Raw genomic sequence first — 23,455 nt, 5'->3', positions numbered from 1 at the left:
CCCACTCACCCCAAAAAAGGAAATGAAAACAAACAGGCAAGCAAACAAAATCTCCCCATCCTAATACACTACAATTAAAAAATGTCTACTAAAAATGAACAGGATGTGGTATGTGCACTCTCATCCCCACCCCTACAAGCAACTAACTGTATGCAGACTTTGGTCAAGCAAAGGAGCTTTTAGCGAGATGCTAGCTTTTTAAAATTCATATTAACTGCAAGTATCCAACACTACTACAATACAAATACTTTTAATTCTTAATGAGTCATATTGACTGAAACTGCCAGCATCTTTTGCCTCAAGAAACTCTGGTGTCTAGATATGAATACTTCTCTCGAGTCCAACAAGAGATCTTCACACCCCACCTATCCCTTCCCACCAAAAATGTAATTAACTTTTGGATCTTCTGGGATTTAGGTTTCTGGAAGCATTTTCATAGCTGCAGTCCCAGTGGTGTGGGTCTGCTATTCTTCACAGAATCTGTCTCTAAAAGGCAAGTTACTCAAAAAAAATGTCATTATCTTACACTGGTCATGTAAGTACTAGAAAAGGTTGGCTATTTGAACTTTATGCCATGCCAGCAACTAAGGCTATATCACAGCATGTTCGAGACTTGAAAAATGCTTTAACCTTTTGAATAAGAAGGAACTGCTTGTCATAGTGATATTAAAAAGCCAATACAAAATCACGAAAATTCAAATATGCACGAGAGTGTTATCATGCCTGCTCAAAGTCCCACTTACAAAATATTGATAAGGCGATGTTGTGTTTGTGAAACTGTTGGTACAATGTTAAGGTTTTCTGCCGATATACCATTAAAAAGACACTTGTATAATAATCATCTAAGTCAAAATACCTTAATACAGTAATCCATAAGCAGATATGAACTGACACATATATAAACAAAACCAATTATTACAAGAAACAAGGACACTACATCACAAAAATCAGCTCTTATGGAGAATACTGCTGACTGTCAAGAATAGCAATATCTTTAATGATGCTTTAACAGCTATGATGGTAAAACTAATAGGCAGCAATGCCACCAGGAAATCATAAAATTCTGACCATAAACTGGCAAGATCAGATGCTGTTTTCGTAACTTATTGATTTATTACTTGTGTAAATGGCCAGATGCCTAACTTATCTAATACCTGTACAATGCACATCAGTTTATTCTGCATCTTTATATTCTTATACTCTAATTTTGCATTTTATCTTGGCTGAGAAACAGAAGAGGTGCTTGAAGTGTCATCAAATGTGTGTCCTGTCACAAATATACTTCACAAGTGGGGCTACATGGATAGGTGTTGATTAGTCTATTCCTTGCTGCTCTCTGAGAAGCATAGGGCCGCAACAACACCTCCCCAGCACACCTCCCCAGCGGACCCAGTTTTGGGCAGCCCCCTTCAGTTGGGCCCAGGTGGTTCCGATTTCCTATGCTTCGCTCTCTACTGTTCTTTTCCAAGTGTAGGTGTTGATTAGCTATTTCATTTTATTCTGTAACTGGTACCAGAGGTACCAGTCATAAGGAGACATGATGGAATGTAGCGAAAGGTGATTAGGTATCTGTAATGAGCTAAATCTAGTTTTTCAAACAAAAACAAAATGTGTAGTGATTTGATGGGACTTTAAGGGTTAGACAATTTTCTCTGGCTTTTCAATAAATGGTTCTTCAAACTGGCTAAAGATTTTGCAAGCCTCTTCAGCACAAGGATGAAAAGTTTTTCATTCTTTAAAAGTGCTGGTCTTTATAAAGCATGGTGAGCATGGCATCATTCGAGGTACAGAGCCATATATAGCTGTTTGATGACTATCATATTTAGAACTGTTAAGCTTACAGAAACAACATATGAGAAACTTTGACTTTTTGTTTTTAAAGAAAATAAAACATGAAATCAACTATACGAAGTACACTGTGAAAATTTAGTCCACAAATTAAACTTTCTTCAGAGACATGTTGTCGCCAGCGTTTGTTTCATTCATATGAGCATTATCACTTGTATTATACAGACCTATTTTGTGAAAGCACAAACTCTATTAAAATACCTTTGCATATTTTAAAAAAAAAAGGCTCAAATTTGAAAGTTCTTGCCAATAACTGCTTCTGTTCATGGTCACTCTCCATTTAGAAGTGTTAAAAGCCCTAGTCAATAGGTCACACAATCAGGCCATGGAACTATTTCAAATCGTACATTACATATTCTTCTGCTCTTTGTAATCACTTTATTTCAATAATTTAAGGTCTCAGGAAAATAATATATTAATATAAAATAACTTCAAGTATTCCCAATTCATATTTTTTAAAGCTGAAAATCAAATAAGTTCAATGCCCAGCTTTTAACTCCCTGAGTTTTATTCTAGCAAAAATGCATGTCTGCCGACCTCAAAACTGTGAGTTGGCCATAAGCCAATCATTACTCTGGTGGGCAATGTTCAGGGTGAGAACAGTTCTCAAGGCCCTGTCATTGAATTATTGGTTTTTGCTGGCTCTTTGTGTCAGTGTGCCTCCCCGAGTTTGCCTTTTTGATCACACTATGCACAAGGCTTTCTTTAATATGCAGGAGCTGTGGCATTGGCCTACATGCTACAGGCATAAAATGAAGCCAAGTGTTCTCTCCCCTGTGAAAAAAATAAATCTATGATTTTAGGATTGTGGTATTAAACAATCAATACACTGCCTTTAGGACCAACAAAACACTCTTCTGATAAACTTATTTAAAACTAGATGGGGCAGGGGAGGGAATGAAAACAATAAACAGGTATTTACCCTTGTGTTGTTCCGTTCTGCTTTCAGTTCTGCAATTTCTTCTTCACGTTCTAACAACTGGTCCCTTATCTGATTCAGCTCCTTTGTTACTGTTGCTAATTCCTGCAGCAGAGAAAGAACAATCTGCACATGTTCGTCAGTTTCCACGTTTAACAAATGATGATAATGATGATGATGAAATGACAATAAAAACAATAATAAATCAATCCAGAAAAATGGCTAAAATATGCACAGTCACATTAATGCCGATCTGTTTAAATATAGAGAAGAATGTGCAAAATACATCTTGCAAAAGTTAAACTACTGACCTTAAAAAAAGTTTCTTTTTGTCTCTCTGACCACTCTTTGTGAACATCAAGTATTTAAGAGCATAGTCTGTGTTATTTTCTAGCTCATGTCATTATGTTTCTAATCAATTTTGCGAACTTTACAGTTTTCTACAGAGGCACACATTCTATTGAAAATAATGTTGTCAAGGTCAAACATTTCCTCAACATGTAAATTACTAAAGTGATTCATGTATCATTCAATAAAAAGCTAATATTACTTGCTTAGTAATTAAAGATATCTCATGCCCTCTCTGAATTCCCATCCCACACACAAACACAAAGCACAACTTAAATTTTTATTAAGTGTCAGTTTTTGCTCTTACAAAGTTTATACATTATGTTTAAGGCTATCCTTCATATTTCAAAATGTTGGTCACTTCTGACATAAGGAGGTATCAACACATCTGATAAACATAAAGTAAAAGAAGATAAAATTTGTAAAGAAAGATAATTTTCTGTAAAAGAATGTGTAGAAAGAATATGACAAAGACAGTTAGAACTGAAGTTTCGGTTTATTAGTAGTCTGAAAAATGGCAAGCTTCAAAATCATGCTCAAGGAAAAGAAATGGCAAAAGTGAGAACTTAAACCTTTGACTGATGACTCCCCTGCCCATGCACCCAAAAGGGAATGGAACCTATAATTTGCACTGGGGCAAGTGCATGGTTAAGTGTTGCATGCCCCTTGATAATGCTGCAGTGCCCACTTTAGGCTGTCACACACTAAGTACACTCTTCTCCATGCTCTGTCTTGCCATAGGACCCAACTCCTTTAAGCAACAGTTAACTGAACATCTGATTCGACATCTACCAGCAGTGGGGAATTAAAAATCTTAGTTCAGCACGCAATACAAGTTTTCTTTAATTCAGTTCAACATACAGAACCAGAAACACTTCTTGCACATACTTTCAAGTCTTGTTTGACGAAGCCAGATTCCAAGTGGTGAAATGCTACTACAACTTAACCATTTCCTAGAAGTTAATAAATCATGCCCACCACTACCATTAAAGACCAACCTGAATGGTTTGCATTTTTGGCAGATATCAATATAGGCAATATAAAACTAACCTGCAAGCAGAAGGGAGAGCATTTCCTTCAAGTAAAAATACTATCTGCTTCATTAGTTCAGAGGTTATGCACTCTAGAAGGTGTCCATGTGACAGTCTTGTCTCTTCTGGTAGATGGTTATTAAAACTATCCCTACAGTTTTGTACATATAAAAAATATGAGAAAATCTGTAAACTGTATTTCAGCTCAACCTCCCTCAAAGCTACTTGAGTTACCAATATCTGGAGAAACTAAATGAAATACAGAAGAAGGGTGAAGAATGAAGAAGAGGAAGGGACCACAAATGAAAACGTATCAATGAGTGCTATCTGTCCTCACCACATGCACTTTTTGCCAGTCTTTTGGGCTAAAAAAAACAAAAAAACTGTGGTCAGTTCTTTGTACAGTTAAAAAAAAAACATTTACCAGCTCACCTTATGGCTTCTCACTTGATTACAGACTAGATGGCCATTCTGCCTTCTATAACTGTACTAAATTTGCACATAACATAACTAAGCATGTCACTACCATCAAAAGCCAGCATCGGTGACCTGAACTTTTCATAGGAGAAAAGGACCTGAAGGCCCATTCTAAAATGCACAAGCAGGGGAAGGCATACGTGTCCTTGATGTGGGTATAATTTAATACACCATGATGCATCTACCACATCTGTGCCCTCTTTACTACCTCTGTCAAATGTGTCAATGCACATTACTGAAATGACTCAAATACAGAGTTAAAAATAAAACCTGCCGCTGAAAATAAATCTCATTTACTTACAAAGCTAATGATGTTAAAGGCCTGTGAAAAATGAGGCTAAATGAGCTGAATGAACAGTGTCTGGAACTTGGGGTGACAGATGCTGCTGCTTAGTAGAGACAAATAAGACCAGCAAGAAAAGTAGGGTGGTTGGGGGTGGGGAGAACGCGAAACAATATAGCTATGTAGCTGAAGCACCCACAGAGCCCTCATAAAGAATTTCTGATTGAAGTTTCCACCTTAGCGCAAACCTCCAGTCAAATCCCTGTCTGAGCAGCACCCCCGCCCCCTTCTCCTCCATTTTCCCACTTCCTATCCTCCTTTTACAAACAAGCAGTACTCCATCAAAGTTCAAACAGGAAAGTTCTTATTAGCCGAAATGCGATACCGCGACCAAAAGCCTACCAGAGTCCAGCGTTAGCCGCTACTGGTGGATAATGTATAGGGCTAACGTGCACGCAAGACCGGTGTGTTCCTCTTTGATCTTCCACTGCGTGTGCTTGTCCCTAGGTAGAGGAAGCGGCGGTAGAGAGAAAGGACTGCAGTGAAAATTTAATCGCAGCTACAACTGCGTTAATTATTGTCGAGGAAACAGACACCGTGCAGCTCAGCTGGTCTCCTCTTCAATGTAATGAGGGGGAACAACAGAGAACGGGGTGGTAGCCTCAAGACCTCGTGGCATGTCGGTCAACAACTGTTGCCAGTCTTAAAATTTCAAGGTGTGGGGGTGGAAGTGAGAGAAAGACGAGGGAGAGAGAGAGAGAACAGCTGCCAAACTCAGACTTCTGGACGTACCCGGTGACCTGGGCATCGTTACATTTATGCGCACATTATTATGCTTATTATATTCTGATAACCAATACCTCCTGTGGGCTTTCCTTTATACACAGGCTGTGTGCTTCCGTACATTCTTTGTCTGGAGCAAGTCGATTTTTCTCTCTCTCACACACACACACACGGTGCGTTCACCCGACCTGCAAAATTAGGATCGCTGTTGTCGGGGGTCGTTGCACGTGCAGCAACTTCTGCATACGACGCCCATGCTGTTAGAACCTCCTGCCGAGGGAGGTACCAAAGTTGACAGTACGGAGGAACTCGCATCCTGTCCCCTAGAGTTTTCTGTAAATGTCCTATTCCAGTCCCCGCAAGACGTGTTGAAGGCTGCTCTGTGACCGTACTCACACTGGTATGAAACTGCAATTCCCATCTTCTTAAGATAAGCATTCAGACCACAGTACCTAGTACCAAGGCGGTGTAGGAGGGTCTTTTGATCTCTGTCAAGCTCGAACCTGACACCCGCAATTCATTGACCTAGTCTTCTCTGTATCTGTTCCTTGGTCTATAGATTGTGGGATAGTCAGAGAATCCATCAGTTCATAAAAATTATAATCGGATTTAACACCATCCTCCCCGACCCCAACACCGCGCGGTGGCGGCGTTATGGACCTCCCCACGCCTGACTGCTTTAAAAAAAAAAAATGTTCACGATGACAGAACTCTCGACGGACCGGTGTTTCTTGTCAACCCCTCCTTTCCCTACCCCACCGATGGTTGGTCAGCTAAGGTGTAGGTCTGCCGGAGTCTGTCGACAGGCGCCTGTGTCCCGCGCACGCAGACACCAACATCACGCAACGGGACAAGGAGTTCAGCGCAGCCTAACTCCACAGATGCTCGACAATAACCTGTCCTGTCACGTGAGCACGCGCACAAACACGCACACTGAGAGAGCTACTTTAGAAAAGTGCTGTCAGCAAGGTAATCATGTCATATGCCTTTGTGCTTCAGTCTCTGTGTACATCGGTCTCTCGCTGGTCTACCATTGAGTACACACGTCAGTCTGCTACGGCGGTCTATACAAAGGAAACGGATTCCATCACATCATGACTATTCATGTTAATGCTTTATCTTGTTGACTAGCAAAAACACACGCTATCGCCTTCTCTCTTCTGTCGCTCTTTTCTTTGAGTATTTTCGGGCCACAGTTTTCTTACAAAATAAACCAAGAAGTAAAAAGTTTTTCTAAAGGCGTAGTATGCACAAAAAGCCTATGACTTGCCCATCCTGCTTTTATATCATGGTTTAAATAAAGTTTTTAAAAAATCGTTCCCTAACCCTTTTCGGTCGTTGTAGGTTGATGCGTGGCGTTGAGACCGCGCTTTTTTTGAGGTCAGCAGAGGCCGGTGCCTATCTCCTCTCCTTCTAGCTGACTTATCTTCCTCAACCATCTATAGAATCAGGTATCCATTCCCGACAGCAAGGTAGATTTAGGGGTGGAGAGGGGGAGTTCATCTGCGCTACAAGGGTGTCAAACCGGAAGCACGCCGGGTTTCGATGCCAGTGCTTCAATCACTCGACCATCCATTTTCTCAACTTTGGCATATCAGGTCGAATAAAAACGCTACCCCTTGCTTTCTCCAAACAAAGTAATATAATATACACCCTCACCAGAAAAATACAAGCAAGAATGAACAGTACTCCAAGGTGGCATGCGCAGAGCGGACCACTGCCATGCGATGACGGGATCCTTCGGAAAACTGACGAAAGCACACGTGGGAGCCCCTCGAAAAAAGAGACCGCACCTTTCCTTCTCTTCCACACTTGCGTAATGTAACGAGTGCTGGCAGTCCCCCCTCCCCAACCATATATTTGAACTGTTGCTTCCTCCACTTTTTCCCGAAACCTGGCCTCTCTGCGCCCATAGTTTCATCTTTAAACTTTATATACTATTCATAGTAGTTTTGGGTGCTGTGTGCACCTATATGAAGCACAATGCCGAAAGGATGATTTAATTATTTTTTTTAAGTTGCTGCTGTAGTGGCTTCTTATCCACCCATAACGTTGGAGTGTCTATTCTGTTAATAAAGCCTCTCATTTTCCCGAATCTTCCAGCCGACCACCCCCCGACCACAAAACCCCCAAACAATATGGTAGTTCCACCAGAAGTCAGTGTATGTAATCTGTACGTACAGCTGTCAACCATTTTGACCAGGTAGAACAAACAACAGTGCAACAAAAGGGACGAAACAAATGTATGGGAAATTAGAATATAACAAAGATGACTTTTCCTGTGTCAAAGTCTCTGAAAATTAAACCAGCACATTAAAAAATCAGTATCATTATTGTTTTTAAGTAAAAGGGGAAAGGGGCACTCATACTTGCACAAACTTTCTCAAATTCCGCTCGTCAGACCGTTTGAGGTGGTTCACAATGTAATCCAAGCCACGCAGCCTTAACTCCAAGTGAACGTTGAAGCCGTTAGCCATCAGAGAGCCACATACACTATCCTTACGGAAAAGACGAGTAGGTGGCGCAAGATGAAATGACGTAATCACACAGGACGATGACGACAGCGTAGACACCGTCTGCCATTGTGATGTCCATTTTCTCTCCTCTCAATCCTCAGTCCTTTTTTTTTCTTCTTCTTGTTCTCAAGATGTTGCTGGTATCACTGGCCGTGAAACATCGTGGTGTGCATCTTGTCCGGAGCTCACGTGCACTGGTCTTGTGCAACTAGCTTCGATTTCTGCTGCACATCGCCAAAAGCCACTCAGCGAATTGCCCATCTGACGATGACGTGATGCAGGTCGCGGTCTGCTGTCAAGCCATCACACAAATGCACTGGCCACACACAAACCTGTGTCCAACACACGCTAGTCTGAGGTGTGGTGGTGAGATGCCAAGACGCCGGGCGACTACCGAAAGTAACACTTGTAGCTTGCGACACTTACTCCTCTGGCGTACAAAGGCATCCAGCTACACCACCATGTGGACAAAAAAGTCTTTAAACACCGGGCTGCGGTTGTCAATGATTGGTCATTTCATTCCGGTTTTTATCGCTTGTATAATTCTTTGTTGTTTTTCTTTTCGTAAATCCTTTAATTTGTAGAAAAAGTAAGACGCGACATCAAAATGTGGTTCCTTCTAACCTTCAAATAAAAAAAGGGGGAGGGTGGCTCCCATTTCTTTTTAGTTTATTGCGGTTATTTGCATGTTCTTAAACTCATAACACTGACTGCCTCCATCTTTCAACCAATCAGTCTTGAATGATGTTTTCATCTTATTACATTCTGAAATTATGCCCCGTCATTTAAGAAGTTTCTCATTGCCTTACTGGAAACAGCGAGAAAAGCTTGCCATCCCGTCTGTAACACACGATAATAATATCCGGTAAGATTATCCCGCAAACAAGCAATACAAATCACAGAGGTAATTCTTTTTTCTGCAGCATTTCTAAACCATCAGAACTTTCACATAAGCTCATGTTTCGTGGTCTCAGCGCTCCTTTTTTCGTTAATTTTTTTTTTTTTTTTTTGGTTGAAGAAACTCTAGTTACGCCACCATCTCCACCGCAGGAACACAAAACTGGCTTTTATCTCCTTCTTTCACATCCACTAAATATTTCACTCCTTGAAATCATATATTCCTGCAAAGGAAGTCTGAAAAAAGTGATCACACAAGCTTCTCTTATCATTCAGCAAAAGTGACTCCTACGAACTGTGTCGACTTGGCGCAAGGTTCTGCGAGACTTCGAAGCTCTGCGTGCGACCACATACACGGCTGCAGGTAGCGCACGCGCTGTTCACCTAGTTGGGGGTGGGTGGGATGGGGGATCAAACGATCGCAGCCCAAAGCGGAAAGAGAAAAAGAGACCTGGGCGAGGTGGTGGTGAGCGGGTGGGTGGGCCGACGAGGCTAAAGAGTATGGATTCACAGCAAGCGGTGCCGGCGGCGGTGTCCGCAAAGGTACCGGACCGGCCGACCGCGTGCCGTAGCAGATGCAAATAAGCAGCAATTGTTTGCTGATGCAGTGCCTCCCCAACAACGCTACCTACGTTGCGTATTGGCAGGGCAGGGCCGGCGGGATCGATGGCTTAACACTTTATTAGGGCCGCATTCGTCATGAAAATTTAACAGGCTCGATCACAACAAATGGCCAGGGTCGCCAGCACCACCGTTCCCTTTTAACCTCACCATCAGCTCCCGTCCCCACCAACTGGTGCACATGCTAGTTACTCCAGGTCGACGTAGTCGAGTGCCGACGGGGTTGAGGTGGTGGAGGGAAACAACTTTCGGCAAGGATGGTGGGGAGGGGGGGAGGAGAGAAACGGGGGTTTGGTTGGGTGACGGCGTTGTCGTAAAAATCCCCAAACGGCACTTTGCACGGGATGGGCACGATGGTGTCTGTTGTTGTTAGGATATCCGAATGTAAAGTACCATTCGCACACACTCAGTGCTCATCTGGCGGCGAATGTGCGAGTGGAGCTGTCGCGACGTACTGCACTTGTAAGGACCGCCACTTTGTTGTCTTATAATTAAAGACCTCTTGACACGTGACCCAGCTCGGGCCCCTTTCAGATTCTCGTTGCTGTGCTGTAATGAGCGGTGACATTCCTTTAATGGATGTGGTTTTTAACAAACGTGTTTTCATTCAGATTTTGCACACACACAAAAACGATTTGCTTCCCTCCTTTCAAAAACCTATATGCGATTGCGTGTACCTCACACACCTCCCGCAAGTCTTGCTGTCTCCGCCCCTGTTATCTGCAATTGCAAGTTGGCTCCCTGGATTTTTCTAGTCCCATGCTGTTCTTTTAAAACACATTTAGTACCCCCCCCCCCCGAAACAAAAAGACTGGAAGGTGCAGCACGACTGCTACCCCCTCCCCCATCCCCTTTCTGCAGCGGCTTCTGCCACAACCCGACGATTGATGCCAACAGATTTAATATCAAATTTTTAAGGGGACGCACACCGAAAATGGACGGCGTGGTACTTGGGAGTCACCAATAGTTCAAAGTCCCTTATATAAACCTGCGATGTTTGATGGATCGTTTTTTCCCTGCCTCGTGCGTTTTAAGCTATCGACTGGCAATGCCTGCGCATTTATAGGAAACCCTGGGCGGTGCCAGGGACACGAGACTCGGCGCCCACTCTTCTCCTTCCCCGTTACACATCAGCACCAAAGGTGGCGTTAACAAGAACTCTCTTCCCGGGTCCATCACCTCACTCACAAATATGCGGCATATTCGCCAAAATCACGTGCGCGGGTCACGTCTAAACGGACTGCGCATTGTGCCCAAATATTCAAATTATTTCCAGAGTTGTCTTCAGCTCGTGGACACACTCTTCTAAGTTGTAAGGTGGTGGTGGAAGGCAGGGAGAGATGACAAATCCATAATGACACCTTTAATAATTTTGCCCTCTATTTGTATATCTCACGTTCGCTATTGAGATACCTTTTTTTTTTAACTATGAAATGAAAATAAATGACAAAGACTTCCGATGAAAGAAAAGGCAAGTTCTTAAAACACCTTTGTAGTTTGGCTGTGTTTGTGAGGTCTTCTTTAAGAGTAACAGTTACATAGGCGGATACAAAGGAAAAGACCTCATGCATCTGGTGGTTACTTATAATAATAGAGAGAGAATTCTCAAAACATTTATGATCCTGTCTACATCAACATAAACTTATAGCACATCACCATGATCACTGTTTGCAATGAGCAAGACCTTTATTTCAACAGTGTGAAAAGCTTGTTGTTTATTTCCCACTCCTCTGTTTTGGTTTGAATTACTGTATGATTCAAATTTCCTAGCCTACAGCACTTTGAGAACTGACAAATGACTGCAGACAAAACTTGGTGTGCAGTAATGCAACACAACTGCAGTGGGGGCAGTTCTAAATTTTAATTTACTAAAACAGAGCCTGATTTTAAAAGCTGATAAAACACTTGCACCTTCACCATCTGATGACTGAACTGGATAATATATAGATAAGCACAGATTAATGAAGATTTAATGTTTCAAACAACATCTCATATTTAGTCATAGTCAAAGTAAGTAAAAAATCAAAAACTGGAATTCAAAGAAAAAAGAAAACAGCAACTCATAAATTTTTGTTTGTATTTGAACCTTATCATAATATAGGGGTATTAAAAATTAACCCTAAGATAAATAGCCTATACAATCATGGCACAATCATAAACCAGATACTGTAGGAGTGTAGGTTATCTGCTAGTCAAGGGAAGCTAATCTTGATTATAAGAAAGAACAAAGAGAACAAGTAGCCTCCCCTTTTCAATAAAATACGTAAAGAAATGAAAATGCTCTACATGCGAACAATGAAAAAGTACACGAACTTGTATACTATTAAACAAATAATCGATGAAAACAAAATTATTATAGTGATTTGATGATTAAAGTCATGCTATTAAAACTAAAAGGTGCTTGTTCTAATTAAATTTTTCAGCATAAATGGGGTACATAATAAAACTACTACTAACAATAACTGAGAACTTTAATTGTGCACCACCACAACCAAAACAAGTCACACTAAAGAAATAATATTAAAAACAATAGCCAAACAATAACATGATGCATATCAATCAGCCACAGGTTAAAGAAGATATAGGTAAGGAAAATTAAAGAAATTATAAATAATGCAATTGACTAATAAAATATGATGTGAAACTGAATTGTGTTGATGCATAATGGTAAAAAAGATCAAACAGTATTTTTAATCAAGCAAATTATTTTAAAAATAAAATAAAAACTGAAAAACACTGTGCTAAAACTAAGCTTTATTTTGTACACCATTTTCCATTTACTTTATTTTTGCTATTATATTATTGTGCTAGTTCTAATTTATTTCATTTTATTAATAATAACTGAGTTATATAACAGATTTCCCCACATGGAGGTGAGCTTGATGCACTTCACAAGAGACCAGAGGCAGAGGGAAAAGAGGCCAAGTGATATAGACATCATAGTCGAGTACAAACAAGCACAACACACATAAATGAACATACACCAGTTAGCAATACAGGAATACAAAGGAAAACAGAGATAGGAGTTTGAAGGGGGAGGGGGGAATAAAAAAGAAGTTTTAGCTGGTGTTTCTGAAAGAGATATTTTTAAGTCCAGATCAGAAGGCATGTGCCTACTCCGCTGTGTGGCGAGATGGAGGCAGGCCATTCAAAATACTGGGGCCAGAGAAGAAAAAAGTGACGGCCGAACTTCTCCAGTCTGACACATGGAATAGACAGAAATCCGGCATGGACTAAGCAAACTCACCTGCGAGGATGGTATGGCAACACAAGCTCAGATAGATTGGGACAAGGCCATGAACTATACAATAGGAAAGCATGGCGATCTCAAAAACTTTTGGAAGACTAATCAGTTTACAAAAAGACAAACAACTAATCTAACCAAGGTGAAGAAGTCTTGACACATTAGTCTATGACAAACATAATGCACATACACGAGGACACTAAAGACCAGCTAGACATCATAAAAGTACCTAGACACAATTGTCAAGGCTGCAGTCAGTGCGATAAAATTATTTGTGCAGACATCTGTGGCCTAATGGTCTTGATCTCTATCATTTAACAAGTTAATGCTAATGCATGCATCTTGTTTTACCCAGACGAAAGTTGCTCTAAGTTCAAATTTGTCATTTATGTTGACCAAAATAAAAAAGACTGGTAACTTAAACAAAATACATGTGAATTTTAGAAATGAACTGTATCGAAGTTTCTATTGTGCCTAGTGCTTGCATCATTACATATGCACGCTGATTTGGTGCAAAATACTGATTTTGAGAAATGAACTATTTTGAAATCTCCACTCTCCTTAGTGGTACCATAGAACCTCCCTATTAACACTTCCTAAAACCAACCAAAAATCAGGTTGTAACTGAGAGGTCTAAGTAGGGAAAATGATTACTCTGCTTTCATTCCACAAACTGTAACTTCAACAAATACCTATAAACACATCTTCATTTGTTTAAATGTTGTAAATAAAGCTCTTAAAAATCCATAGTGCAATGTCTTTATCGTTTTCACTTTTGCTTGGTCTTACTCCACTATTGTTGCACTTGACTGAAGATTTGTAGGAGAGCTATCTCCAGGTAAGAGCAATACACATATACCATGGCAGAAAAAGATGCCATCTTAAAATCCACTATATTTTTCTTTTGACATGATTTCTACAAAATGTCGCAAATTAATAAAATAAATGATGAAAAAGCTCTGAAAAAAAGAAAATCATGTCCAATTATTTTCTGAATGCCTATTGCAAAGTGGCCATTTTTTATCAGTAAGATAGGGGCTAGACATGTTCAAAAATTGCATGGCTCTGTTGGTAATATCTGACATTAATAGCTAATTGTGTCATTGCTGATTGATTCATTTTAGTTGATGTCTTAAGTGGGACAATATGGTCACAGCCTGATCAATCCAACTCGCACAGAAAGTTAATATGGCTGGGGACGATATGGTTTAGGGTATAAATGACTTATGACCCAATGAAAAAGCGGTTTCTTTATAGAATGTAGATAATTTATTTTACATTATTTCTGCTGAAAACCATAATATAGAGCAAATAGTCTATTCACCAGACACAAATCTGGTACCTTAAAACTTAGCTAATCTCAACACAGCATTAATGCCCCCCACTTTTGTTGTCCACACAGGCCACTCAATTTTCTTCAATCCAGTTAAGTCTGACCCCTTGCTTGCTCTTATCTTGTAAAATAAATAATTTAAAAATAGAAAAAAGTGTGTGAAACAAATATGATACCCACACACTCCTTACAAAGAAACATGACAAATTAAAATATTTAAAAAAATTAAAGGGTGACTAGCTTTTTTGTGCACACTGCTCTAAAATTTAAAAATTGCAGTGTGCCAGTGCTTGCTCATAACCTCCGCCTCTCGATGTTCCTCTTCAAAAAAAAAAAGTAATAGCATTGCCTATAGTGTGAAAAATCAATGGGGCATTCAGAGATACTGCATATACTGCCAACAGATGCAAATATTCCCAGAAGCAGAAGATATCTGTATAAAGCTTCCAAAGGCTCTACTATTGCTGGTATAGACAAGGAAAATGAAGACCACTAAGAGAAAAAATGGATAGAAGGAAAATAATAAGCACTTGAAATACTATTCCATGGTGTAATTATTTTGATTATGAAAAGTAAACCGCTTTACAATTTATGACATATGTTATTTTATTTTAAAAATCTAATCTTGGAGAAATGAAAGAAAGATGAGGCCACTCTTGAATGCTTTTGTAGTGTACCTTGCTGATTATAACCCTTTATGATGTTTGCTAAAAATGTGTGAAAAACACAAATGCTCATTAAAAAAAATACAGTCATCTTTCTTTTGGTGGCCATGCATGATTGTATATAGCAGTATGACTTGGTTCTACAGCAAATATAATTACTGCCAAAAAATGAAGCAACAATAAAAACCATACGATGTCAACTAAGAAGAGGGCGGGGTGGTTGGAAAAAACCCAAACCACCTGTTTGTATGACAAGGTTAGAGTTATTTGATTATAGTAACAGTGTGTGCCTGCCTTACCAGTTTACTTAAGGTAACAAAGCAACAGCTGTTTTAATGCAAACTTACATACACAAAGTTAGAAGGAAGCTACCATCAGTTGACACTGCACATGGGATCAGGACAAGGGATATTCAGCCCAGACTTTAGAGAAAAAATTTATAACATATATCAAGGCTCCTCCCGCTTACTTCAAGATGAGCCCAGTCTTATTCTTATTTCCCATGTGGGTAATTTCTGTATTCTACATCTGCACACAGATTGAATGTTGCAGTGCAGCCAGAGCAAAGTTGAGGTGAAGGAGTGAGAAGTAATGGATGTCGTTAAAAACGCTTCCTTTCGAAACGGTTTCTTTATCACCGAAAGCTGTAACTTTTCTAACACACTAAAATAAAAGACATTACGATAATATGATGTCTTATTTGAAAAAAGTGCGAATGTCGTACGCTCGCATTATCGATGTTTCGCTCAAAACGAGGTTCCATGACATCACACCCCGGGATGCAGACAACCATTCAGTCGGCTTCTGGTTCTGGTTACGCTAACTTCAAACCGCGTTATGAGGCCAACACAGGTGCAAAGGAAATACGAGGAGGAAACTGTGATCTGATGATTGACATCTCCGTTACAATTTAAGTGTTCTTAAATACCGCGTAATGTATACAAAATGGCGTCGCCCATAGCTATTTTAGCCGTAGCAGTTCTACGCAATCTTCGAAATTATGAGATAGATTATTAAGGACATGCTTACCTGAGGGGTCGTAGCTGACATCTGTTTCTGCAGATTGTTCCGGTCTTTTTCGACTTCTTGGAGCTTAGCCTGCGTCGCCCCCAAGGTTTCTTGCGTCTCGCGAAGGGTCTCCATCAATTTGTCCCGTTCGTCGAGCATGTTTACCATTAATTGCTCAAAGTTGGATTCATCTCCTGAACCTTGCGACTCGCGATCGTTGGAGCCGTCCTCCGAGATCGTCGGCATCACGTCGCACATCATTTTGATATTTTTTCTTCTCAATAAACTTCTCCAATCAAAAACACTTCAGCACTGAAACCTAGTTCAGGGAAACACTATCATGGGGTCCAGTGGAAAATGCTATCACTACTTACATTTTGAGCACACTTTCGTGAGGCTGTTGTCCCTCATATTCACAGTGTGTTTCTTTCGTTTCATCTGGCCCAGGTATATCCTCATTAAAAAGTAAGAACACATTTCCAACCCGGCCGACCAGTCGCCGATCTAAGAGCGGAGCCATTCTCCATGATGGAAATTGTGTCATGCCCACAATGCACCGGAAAGGAACGATAACTCTAGAACTTCCCAGCAGAGGGCGTCCACCAGAGCGCTGCCATGGGGTAGACGTATAAACCACTCGCTCTCCACCTCACTTTGCCCAAAATCACTTAATCTCGTGTTCAGCATGAACTTCGTTATTCAAATTACGTCAACTTTACACGAACTAAGGCGACTTAGAGGAGCAGGAACAAAAGGATTTAAGCAGAAATGTCGGGGAAAAAAGGCAAACGTAGACAGGATTTTAATTTGGCGAATGGTAGGCCCAAACATATACATATATCGTATGAGAACGTTTCAAAGTCTAAAGACATGAAATTGATACATGTATAAGTGGTAAAATAAAACTTCTTTTGTCAAATATAATTTGGATTTAACCTTTTCGTCAGCTGAAAGGACTAGCTGACACTGGATCAAAATTTCAAATGTGATAATACAGCTGGCATAAGGCGGTTTACTTTGGTCATCGTTTTAAATAATCATATACACAATAATTTTATCTGAGACAATATTTGTTTTATGATCATTCCTTTTTTATTCATTACAATTTTTTGTTATTAGAAAATACTGCAAGTTTGCACAAAACACAATTTTCGGTCATGACAGTTTTGAATAAAATACATTGCGAAACTAATGCATCCGTTTTTTTAGATCTGACAGTTTATGACTATGCTGATTCATCAAGACCACAAGCTTGCGCACGAATAAAGAAGGGCATGTCTTGCAATGTCATCAGAGAAGGTAATGGCTGTTTAAAACCCTTTGAGTAATTGCAAAGATGAAAGTGGAACAGGATTTTCTTAAGACAAGTCAAGCTGATACACAGCAATTTTTTTTTTTTTGTGCTCTTGTTTCTTCTTCCTAAATTTTTATACCTAGTTAAGGGTCTAGTAGAGTGCCATTTTTTTTTCAAATGAGTGGGTAAAGCTCAATACAAGACAATATCTCCCCAATTCTGGGTGAATATCATTCTTTCTGTTCTCAAGATACACCTACAAACATCGGCATGCACAAAAAGAGGTCACCTAATTACACAGATACACCTAATTAACAAAATACCACTTCTTCTGTGTTGGCTGAAATGCTCAATGTGGATCCTTTGCATTGGTGGGAGGCCCATATACAAGACATCTGATGGCAGGCATTAACTATAAGCTGCAAGACAGACTGAACATTAATGGAGTACTGCTTGGGTAGGTGAACAGCTTTGAGCATAGGCTTTACAGGTCTCTTGTACTTTCCATCCTGCTGTACAGATGTGAGATGTGAATCCAGTTTGCCAGTACAAAGAGAAGAACACAGACATTCACCAATTGCCTGAAAAGGCTGCTCCAAATCTTATACAGGGAATGTAAAAGACAGTGACTGTGTAGAGCATTGCAGCAATCCTCATGTGACACAAGGTTAGAACTAGCTGGCAAGCAAAGGACTGGACTGGTCATTTCATGGTAGATCTAAGTTTCAGATACTGAATCTATCCAGTTTCCACCAACAACCAGTCCCAGCAGACTAGTAGTCAGTTGGTATCAGTTAAGGGGTGTATGAATGCATGTCACATTTTGTCACACATATCCATGCACAATTGTGACATGTGTTGTTAACCTCTGTGTGGTGATTTTGGTAAGCATATGTCACAAAGATAAAAGTAGAGTATTCACCCAGATTTGGGAATTAGTATCTTCCAATTGCACTGTGCTTTACTTGATCATTAGAAAAAAAAAAACATTGAACCCTGCTAGTTATTTTTCAAATGGCAGCAGATAGAGTAGAACCTCTCAATCATATTTTGATACATTTCATAAAATAATACAATATAACTATTATTTTGCAACAACTTCTGGATGTTTTTTAAAATTCTGGATTGGACATTTGTAAAATAAGCTATTAAGACAAAGAAGTGTAACTTGAAATCAGTGCTTTTTATTTAATCTCAAGATGTTTTGTTTGTGTGTGTACACGATCATTCTTATGTTTTTAGTAAAGACATTGGGTGCTACACAAAGTGCACAACAACTAAAAGAAGACCTGAGCTGGTTTGAAAAAGACATTGAAGACTTTGATGTAACTCTTGACAAAGAGAGGGAGAATTTGAAGCAGAAGGTATGATAATTTTTGGTGGGGTTTGTTTTTTGTTTTTTTTTCTTTTTTTGGTCGATGTTTTGCTCTGGTTTTACTCCTAGCAAACTCCATATTGTTGTTTTACATCCATATCAGAAAGCACGTCAGCTATCACTAATTTTAATCAGTTACACTCAGGAAACAGACTGGTTATACATTTGGATGTATTCTGTAGACAGTGACCTCTATCTCTGGGATGCACACTAGTAGTAAATTCTTTGAGCCTTTCTTCCTCTTTATGTGTGTTGAGAGTGGGAGTGGTGAGGAATAGAAAAGTGGGCATGCACAGTCAAAGTGTATTCTGTTAACTATCTTTTGCATAATTCTAGTGATAAGCTACTTGACAGTGCTTTTTGGTCAGTTTATGGGAAATGAGACATAACTGGGACCAACATTTATGTTTTTGTGTTTGGCTGTCATAAGGTTATGAAGTTTTTTTGTTTTAAATCTTCAGCTGATTAGCTTATTGCCGTAAGTTACCTTTCACATGTTACAAGCCCTTATCATTTTCTCTGCTCTTGTAGTACAAATGACTGCTGACACAGAGAGGAGTGAAAGTGTGAATAGTTATTTTGTTGACTAAAGATATTTAAAAATTGAATCATTGTTCCTCTTGGTCAAACAAGTACTGGTGTTAGCTAAAATGGCTGAAGCTGAAAACTGAATCATTTTGAACATTACCCTTCATGGTGCCTCTTGTTGCTTGGCTACAGATGAAGAAACTCAAGGAGCCACGGCTGCACCAACTCGCCGAAAAGGTCGGATATCAAAACAATCAGCGGAACAGGAAAAGATAGGAGTTACCTACCCTGCTGATCTGTGGTACATCTTGGCTGACTATATCTATCCTGAGTCAGTGGGGCGGTTTGGAGTTTTATGTAAGGATGCTTATGCCACCACCAAGAAAAGAGCATTCTGGAGAAGTCTTTACAACAGGTTTGTAACATAGGGGAGTATGTTAACTCAATTCCACTGGAAACCATTTGTTTCAGGGTGAACAGCATGGGACAACACCCTTCAGAGTGGGTAGAGAAGCTGTGATGATGCTGATTGTTTTTCTTACTTTAAAAAAATGCGATCATTTAAGGGAAGAAATTGCTGCATCCAATCAATTTTGTGTACTTATCTTGAAATCTATTTCCTGTTCATGGGGATGGTGGGGGAGTGGCAGAAAAAGCAAATGTCTGTTAGTTTTGGATAGTCAAATGCTTGCATACCAAAATGTGGATGCACATTCATCATTCACGTGCAGCTTTTGTTTTCAGAATGCACAAAATACAGAACACTTTGCTATTACTAATCAGTGCTATACTTTGGCAGGTATTACAGCAAGGAAAAGGATCTTCCTGCAGACCTTAGGCCTCAGGCAATGGAGCGAAATCATGGTCTGCGGGCTCGCTGTATACGAGCACTGTACTTCCTTTCCCCAGTTTTAGTCGAGCGTGTACGATTGCATGGTCCTTTTGAATCAGATGCTCACACACTAGTTGGCTATAGGTGTCTGCTAGCTTGGCACCAGCCAGCACAAGGCAAATGGCATTTCTGCTTCAAGCTGCAAAGGCTCTCCCCACTTTATCAGCCCTCTACCAACAGATATACACGTTGTGAAGACATCCGAAATGGCTACAACAATATTTATTACAACCCGGAGGAGGGCTGCTGTGTGCTTCAGGTTAGTTTTAGATCATGAGAAATTATATAAGTCTGATTACTCAATTTATAGCAGTTTTTATATTAAGAAAGTAACTTAGAGTAAGTTACATGAGGAACATATTGACAGTGTGTAAGAATTGGTATAGCATTTTAAACACTTTAAAGCCTTATACCTTGATACAAAGCTGAATGATGCCATGTTTGTATACATTACACTTTATTTACTTCTAAGAGGCAAGTACGCAAGTGATACATTGTTAGGTATATGTTTCCTCTGTTTTTTCTTTAAGCAGAAATCATTTCCTTTATTCTTTAAAGCAAACCACTCATTGGTCCTTTTGATTATAAGTTCTTAACCTACAGCATAGCTAATGGCAACATTGTGGTGACGAGAATGTTCTGCACTTACCTTGCAGGTGACCAGCACCCACTTTTCCTCTACCTCCCCAGCCGTCATGGGTCAGCTGTTGTCTGGTGTTCACATCTCCCTTAGTCATGGCTTTCGACATCAACGCATTCGCCTGAGCTTTGACAGCAGTCATGTTACAGCAGCCTCTCTCTCGTCAGGTCACGCAGTTGAATGTGTGCTGGATCCTGTGGTGGCCATAAAGATTTTTCATTGGTGGGATCCCAGCTATCCTTTCCCCACTTAAATCTGACTTGTGATTGCCAGACCAATGCCAAACTAAAGATTTTCATTAACTTATTATTTGGGTTTTTTTTAAAAAAAGCAGTGGAAGATCTTTGTATTAGTTCATCTTGTGCAGTGTCTATCTTGAGTGATTATGTAACATTATAGTGCCAGGAGAACTGGATATATTTTTGCTTACATCTTTTCTGTAAGAAAGAACATGCAGTGAGCCTTACTGGGTTGGAGTTTTTTGGGAGGTTCATGATAGTGTGTTGCAGCCATTCAGGGAGTATTTTTTTCAATTTGTTTGCTCATCACAATTTTGATGGTGCTGCCTAATGTTCCAAGCACAAGCTTTATCGGTTGTGAATAAATGGAGTTAGTAATGCCAGCAAATGCTGAAAAGACCAAAGCTATGATTTTGGACAGTTTTGTTATCTTTCTTTTTCCATTTAGTTGGGACCAGCAGATGTGGTGCCATCTTTTTTGTGATAGATCATTTTGCAAATTATTTCATCCTTTAAAGAACTACAAAGAATATCAAGTAGGCTTTGGAGCTGGATAATGACTGCTGCATTCCTTTATATTTACAAGACCAGTGATCTCAGCTGTGCACAGGTTTTAAGATGAAGGAGTGTCAAATTAATGGTTTTATGAAAGTCTTTGGTAAAAGTTGCTCATAAAATAATGCACAAGTAGAGAACAATTAAGAAAAATCATGTTTGAAGACAAAGATGCCTAGATTTTGGGAAATCATGCATAAAAATTGATAAACAGATAACTTTGAAGTATGAAACTTTTTGATTTAGTACATTTATAGGTTTTAGTATGTGCTTATTTTGGAAGATGACCTGTGAGAACTGTGATGTCAGTGTTGTGGTACAATTATTGTTGTTAGAAGTTCTGCAAAGACCATACATGAGAGAAATAGATTGCTTGAGGCAACTTGTTCTCAAAGTTATGTAAAATGAGCATAACAGCATTTGGCATGCTGGAGTCTCTACACACTTCAGCTGCCTTGGGTCTTTTGTAAGCACAGCAAAATTAGTTGAAATAAAGCATTATATTTATTTTGCATAAGAATAGAAATGTGTTGGGGAAACTATGCAGAACAATGAAGGTGATGAAAAGATGAATGTAGGCTTTTCTTTGTTAATGGCTATTGTCAAAAGTGTTGAGTTTTCAACAAAAATAATGTGACTGGGTTGCAGGAACTGGGGCACAAAATAAACATGATTAAGTCCCCACAATCTCGGGGTTTCTTGTGGTGGTGTTCAGAGAATGCATGAGAATTTGAGAATGCCAGTGAACTGGAAGACCTGTAGAATTGCAGATTGCAGTATACTTAATAGGGTTTGTAATTAATGAATTCTGGGAAGGGTAATTTGCAGCTAAAGTCTCATCTATAAATCTTGATGTTATCATCTGTATGACTTTCTGTAGCTGGGGTAAATAAACTCATCAGTTTTTTTATGATGAAACCTAAAATTTTTCAGATCAAATTCTGAATAATAACAAGTAGGAATAAGCTTGATGTAAAATGTGGGAGAAAAAAATATACGATCTGTACAGAGACAGAAAGTGGAATGCAGACTATCAATGAAGTTGTCCTCTGAAAAATATAAATACAAAGTTACAATCAAAACATGATAAATACATGCAAAGGAGAGCTGAAAATCTCACAAAAGTTATACCTAAAAAACATGCTTAAAATTCAATTGAGCCTAAAAAAGATTAATGGCCTGACAACCAACATCAAGAAGACGGAGGTAATGCGGGTCAACAACAAGCTAGAAGCCCCACTCCAACTACATGGGGAATGTGTTACAGAGTTTGACCATTTCACCTATACCTTGGCAGCATAGTCAGCAAAGATAGAGGTGCAGATGAAGATGTAAGAGGCCGAATAAATAAAGACAGGCTTTGCATTCCACACCCTGCGACCTATCTGGAACTCCAAGGCATCTCTACACACCAAGATCCTCTTCATCGTAAATCAGTCCTTCTATATGGATCTTGAGACATGGCATGTGACAAACACCATCAATAAGATTGAGACATTTGTCAACTGATGTCTGCGCCACATCCTCAACATTAGATGGCCCGAGAAGATCTCCAATACAAACCTGTGGGAGAGAACCAACCAAAAATCTGCCAGCCAAGACACCAAGAAGAGGAAGTGGGGTTGCCCACAGAGGAGGCGCAGGGTTGGGAGACGTGGAGGAGACCGGTCCACAGAGAGTCGGAGGCAGCTGTCATGACATGGTCCCAAATGGAAAGGGACGCCCAAACCGGATCCAATGGCGGGGTGCAGTTGCGGCACTATGCTCCACTGGGGTGAATAGGTGAAGAAGAAAAAAAAATTGGCTTTTGACTATAGTAGTCATGGTGAAAGGTGTATGTTCTATGAGCAGCCTTTGTTACTATTGTATGTACTAGTCATCTTCATCTAACATGTATGTGGCCAATTATTTGACTAACCTGTGATGATTTGAGATACACACCTGAAAAAAGTGGATGCA

At 39.8% G+C, this 23,455-nt stretch overlaps 2 protein-coding genes across 12 annotated transcripts in view; one reads left to right on the top strand and one right to left on the bottom strand.

The window, feature by feature from the left end:
* LOC112558503 (liprin-alpha-1-like) overlaps positions 1-16,514 on the bottom strand; it is a 63,350-nt gene extending 46,836 nt beyond the window's left edge. For 5 of the 11 annotated variants that reach the window (XM_025228968.1, XM_025228969.1, XM_025228970.1 and 2 more), the window contains exons 1-2: positions 15,995-16,513; positions 2,771-2,872 (exon numbers count right to left, since the gene is read on the bottom strand). In XM_025228968.1, coding sequence (XP_025084753.1) covers positions 2,771-2,872; positions 15,995-16,234 — 342 coding nt within the window. In that variant the 5' untranslated portion in view covers positions 16,235-16,513. Of the gene's footprint in view, positions 1-2,770; positions 2,873-8,058; positions 8,204-15,994 lie in introns of those variants that run through there. The other 6 variants (XM_025228973.1, XM_025228976.1, XM_025228978.1 and 3 more) reach the window with 3 other exon arrangements.
* A 53-nt stretch (positions 16,515-16,567) lies between these two features.
* LOC112558737 (transmembrane protein 183B-like) lies at positions 16,568-22,183 on the top strand. Its single transcript, XM_025229364.1, has 7 exons — positions 16,568-16,790; positions 17,183-17,272; positions 18,510-18,631; positions 18,825-18,909; positions 19,363-19,585; positions 19,970-20,321; positions 20,719-22,183. Exons 1-7 carry the CDS (start codon positions 16,742-16,744, stop codon positions 20,953-20,955), a joined length of 1,158 nt encoding a protein of 385 aa, XP_025085149.1. The 5' UTR covers positions 16,568-16,741; the 3' UTR covers positions 20,956-22,183.
* Positions 22,184-23,455: the final 1,272 nt, after the last annotated feature.

The sequence above is a fragment of the Pomacea canaliculata genome, linkage group LG3 (genome assembly GCF_003073045.1).
Source record: "Pomacea canaliculata isolate SZHN2017 linkage group LG3, ASM307304v1, whole genome shotgun sequence".
Taxonomy (NCBI): Eukaryota; Metazoa; Mollusca; class Gastropoda; order Architaenioglossa; family Ampullariidae; genus Pomacea; species Pomacea canaliculata.
This window is presented reverse-complemented; position numbering and strand designations above follow the sequence as displayed.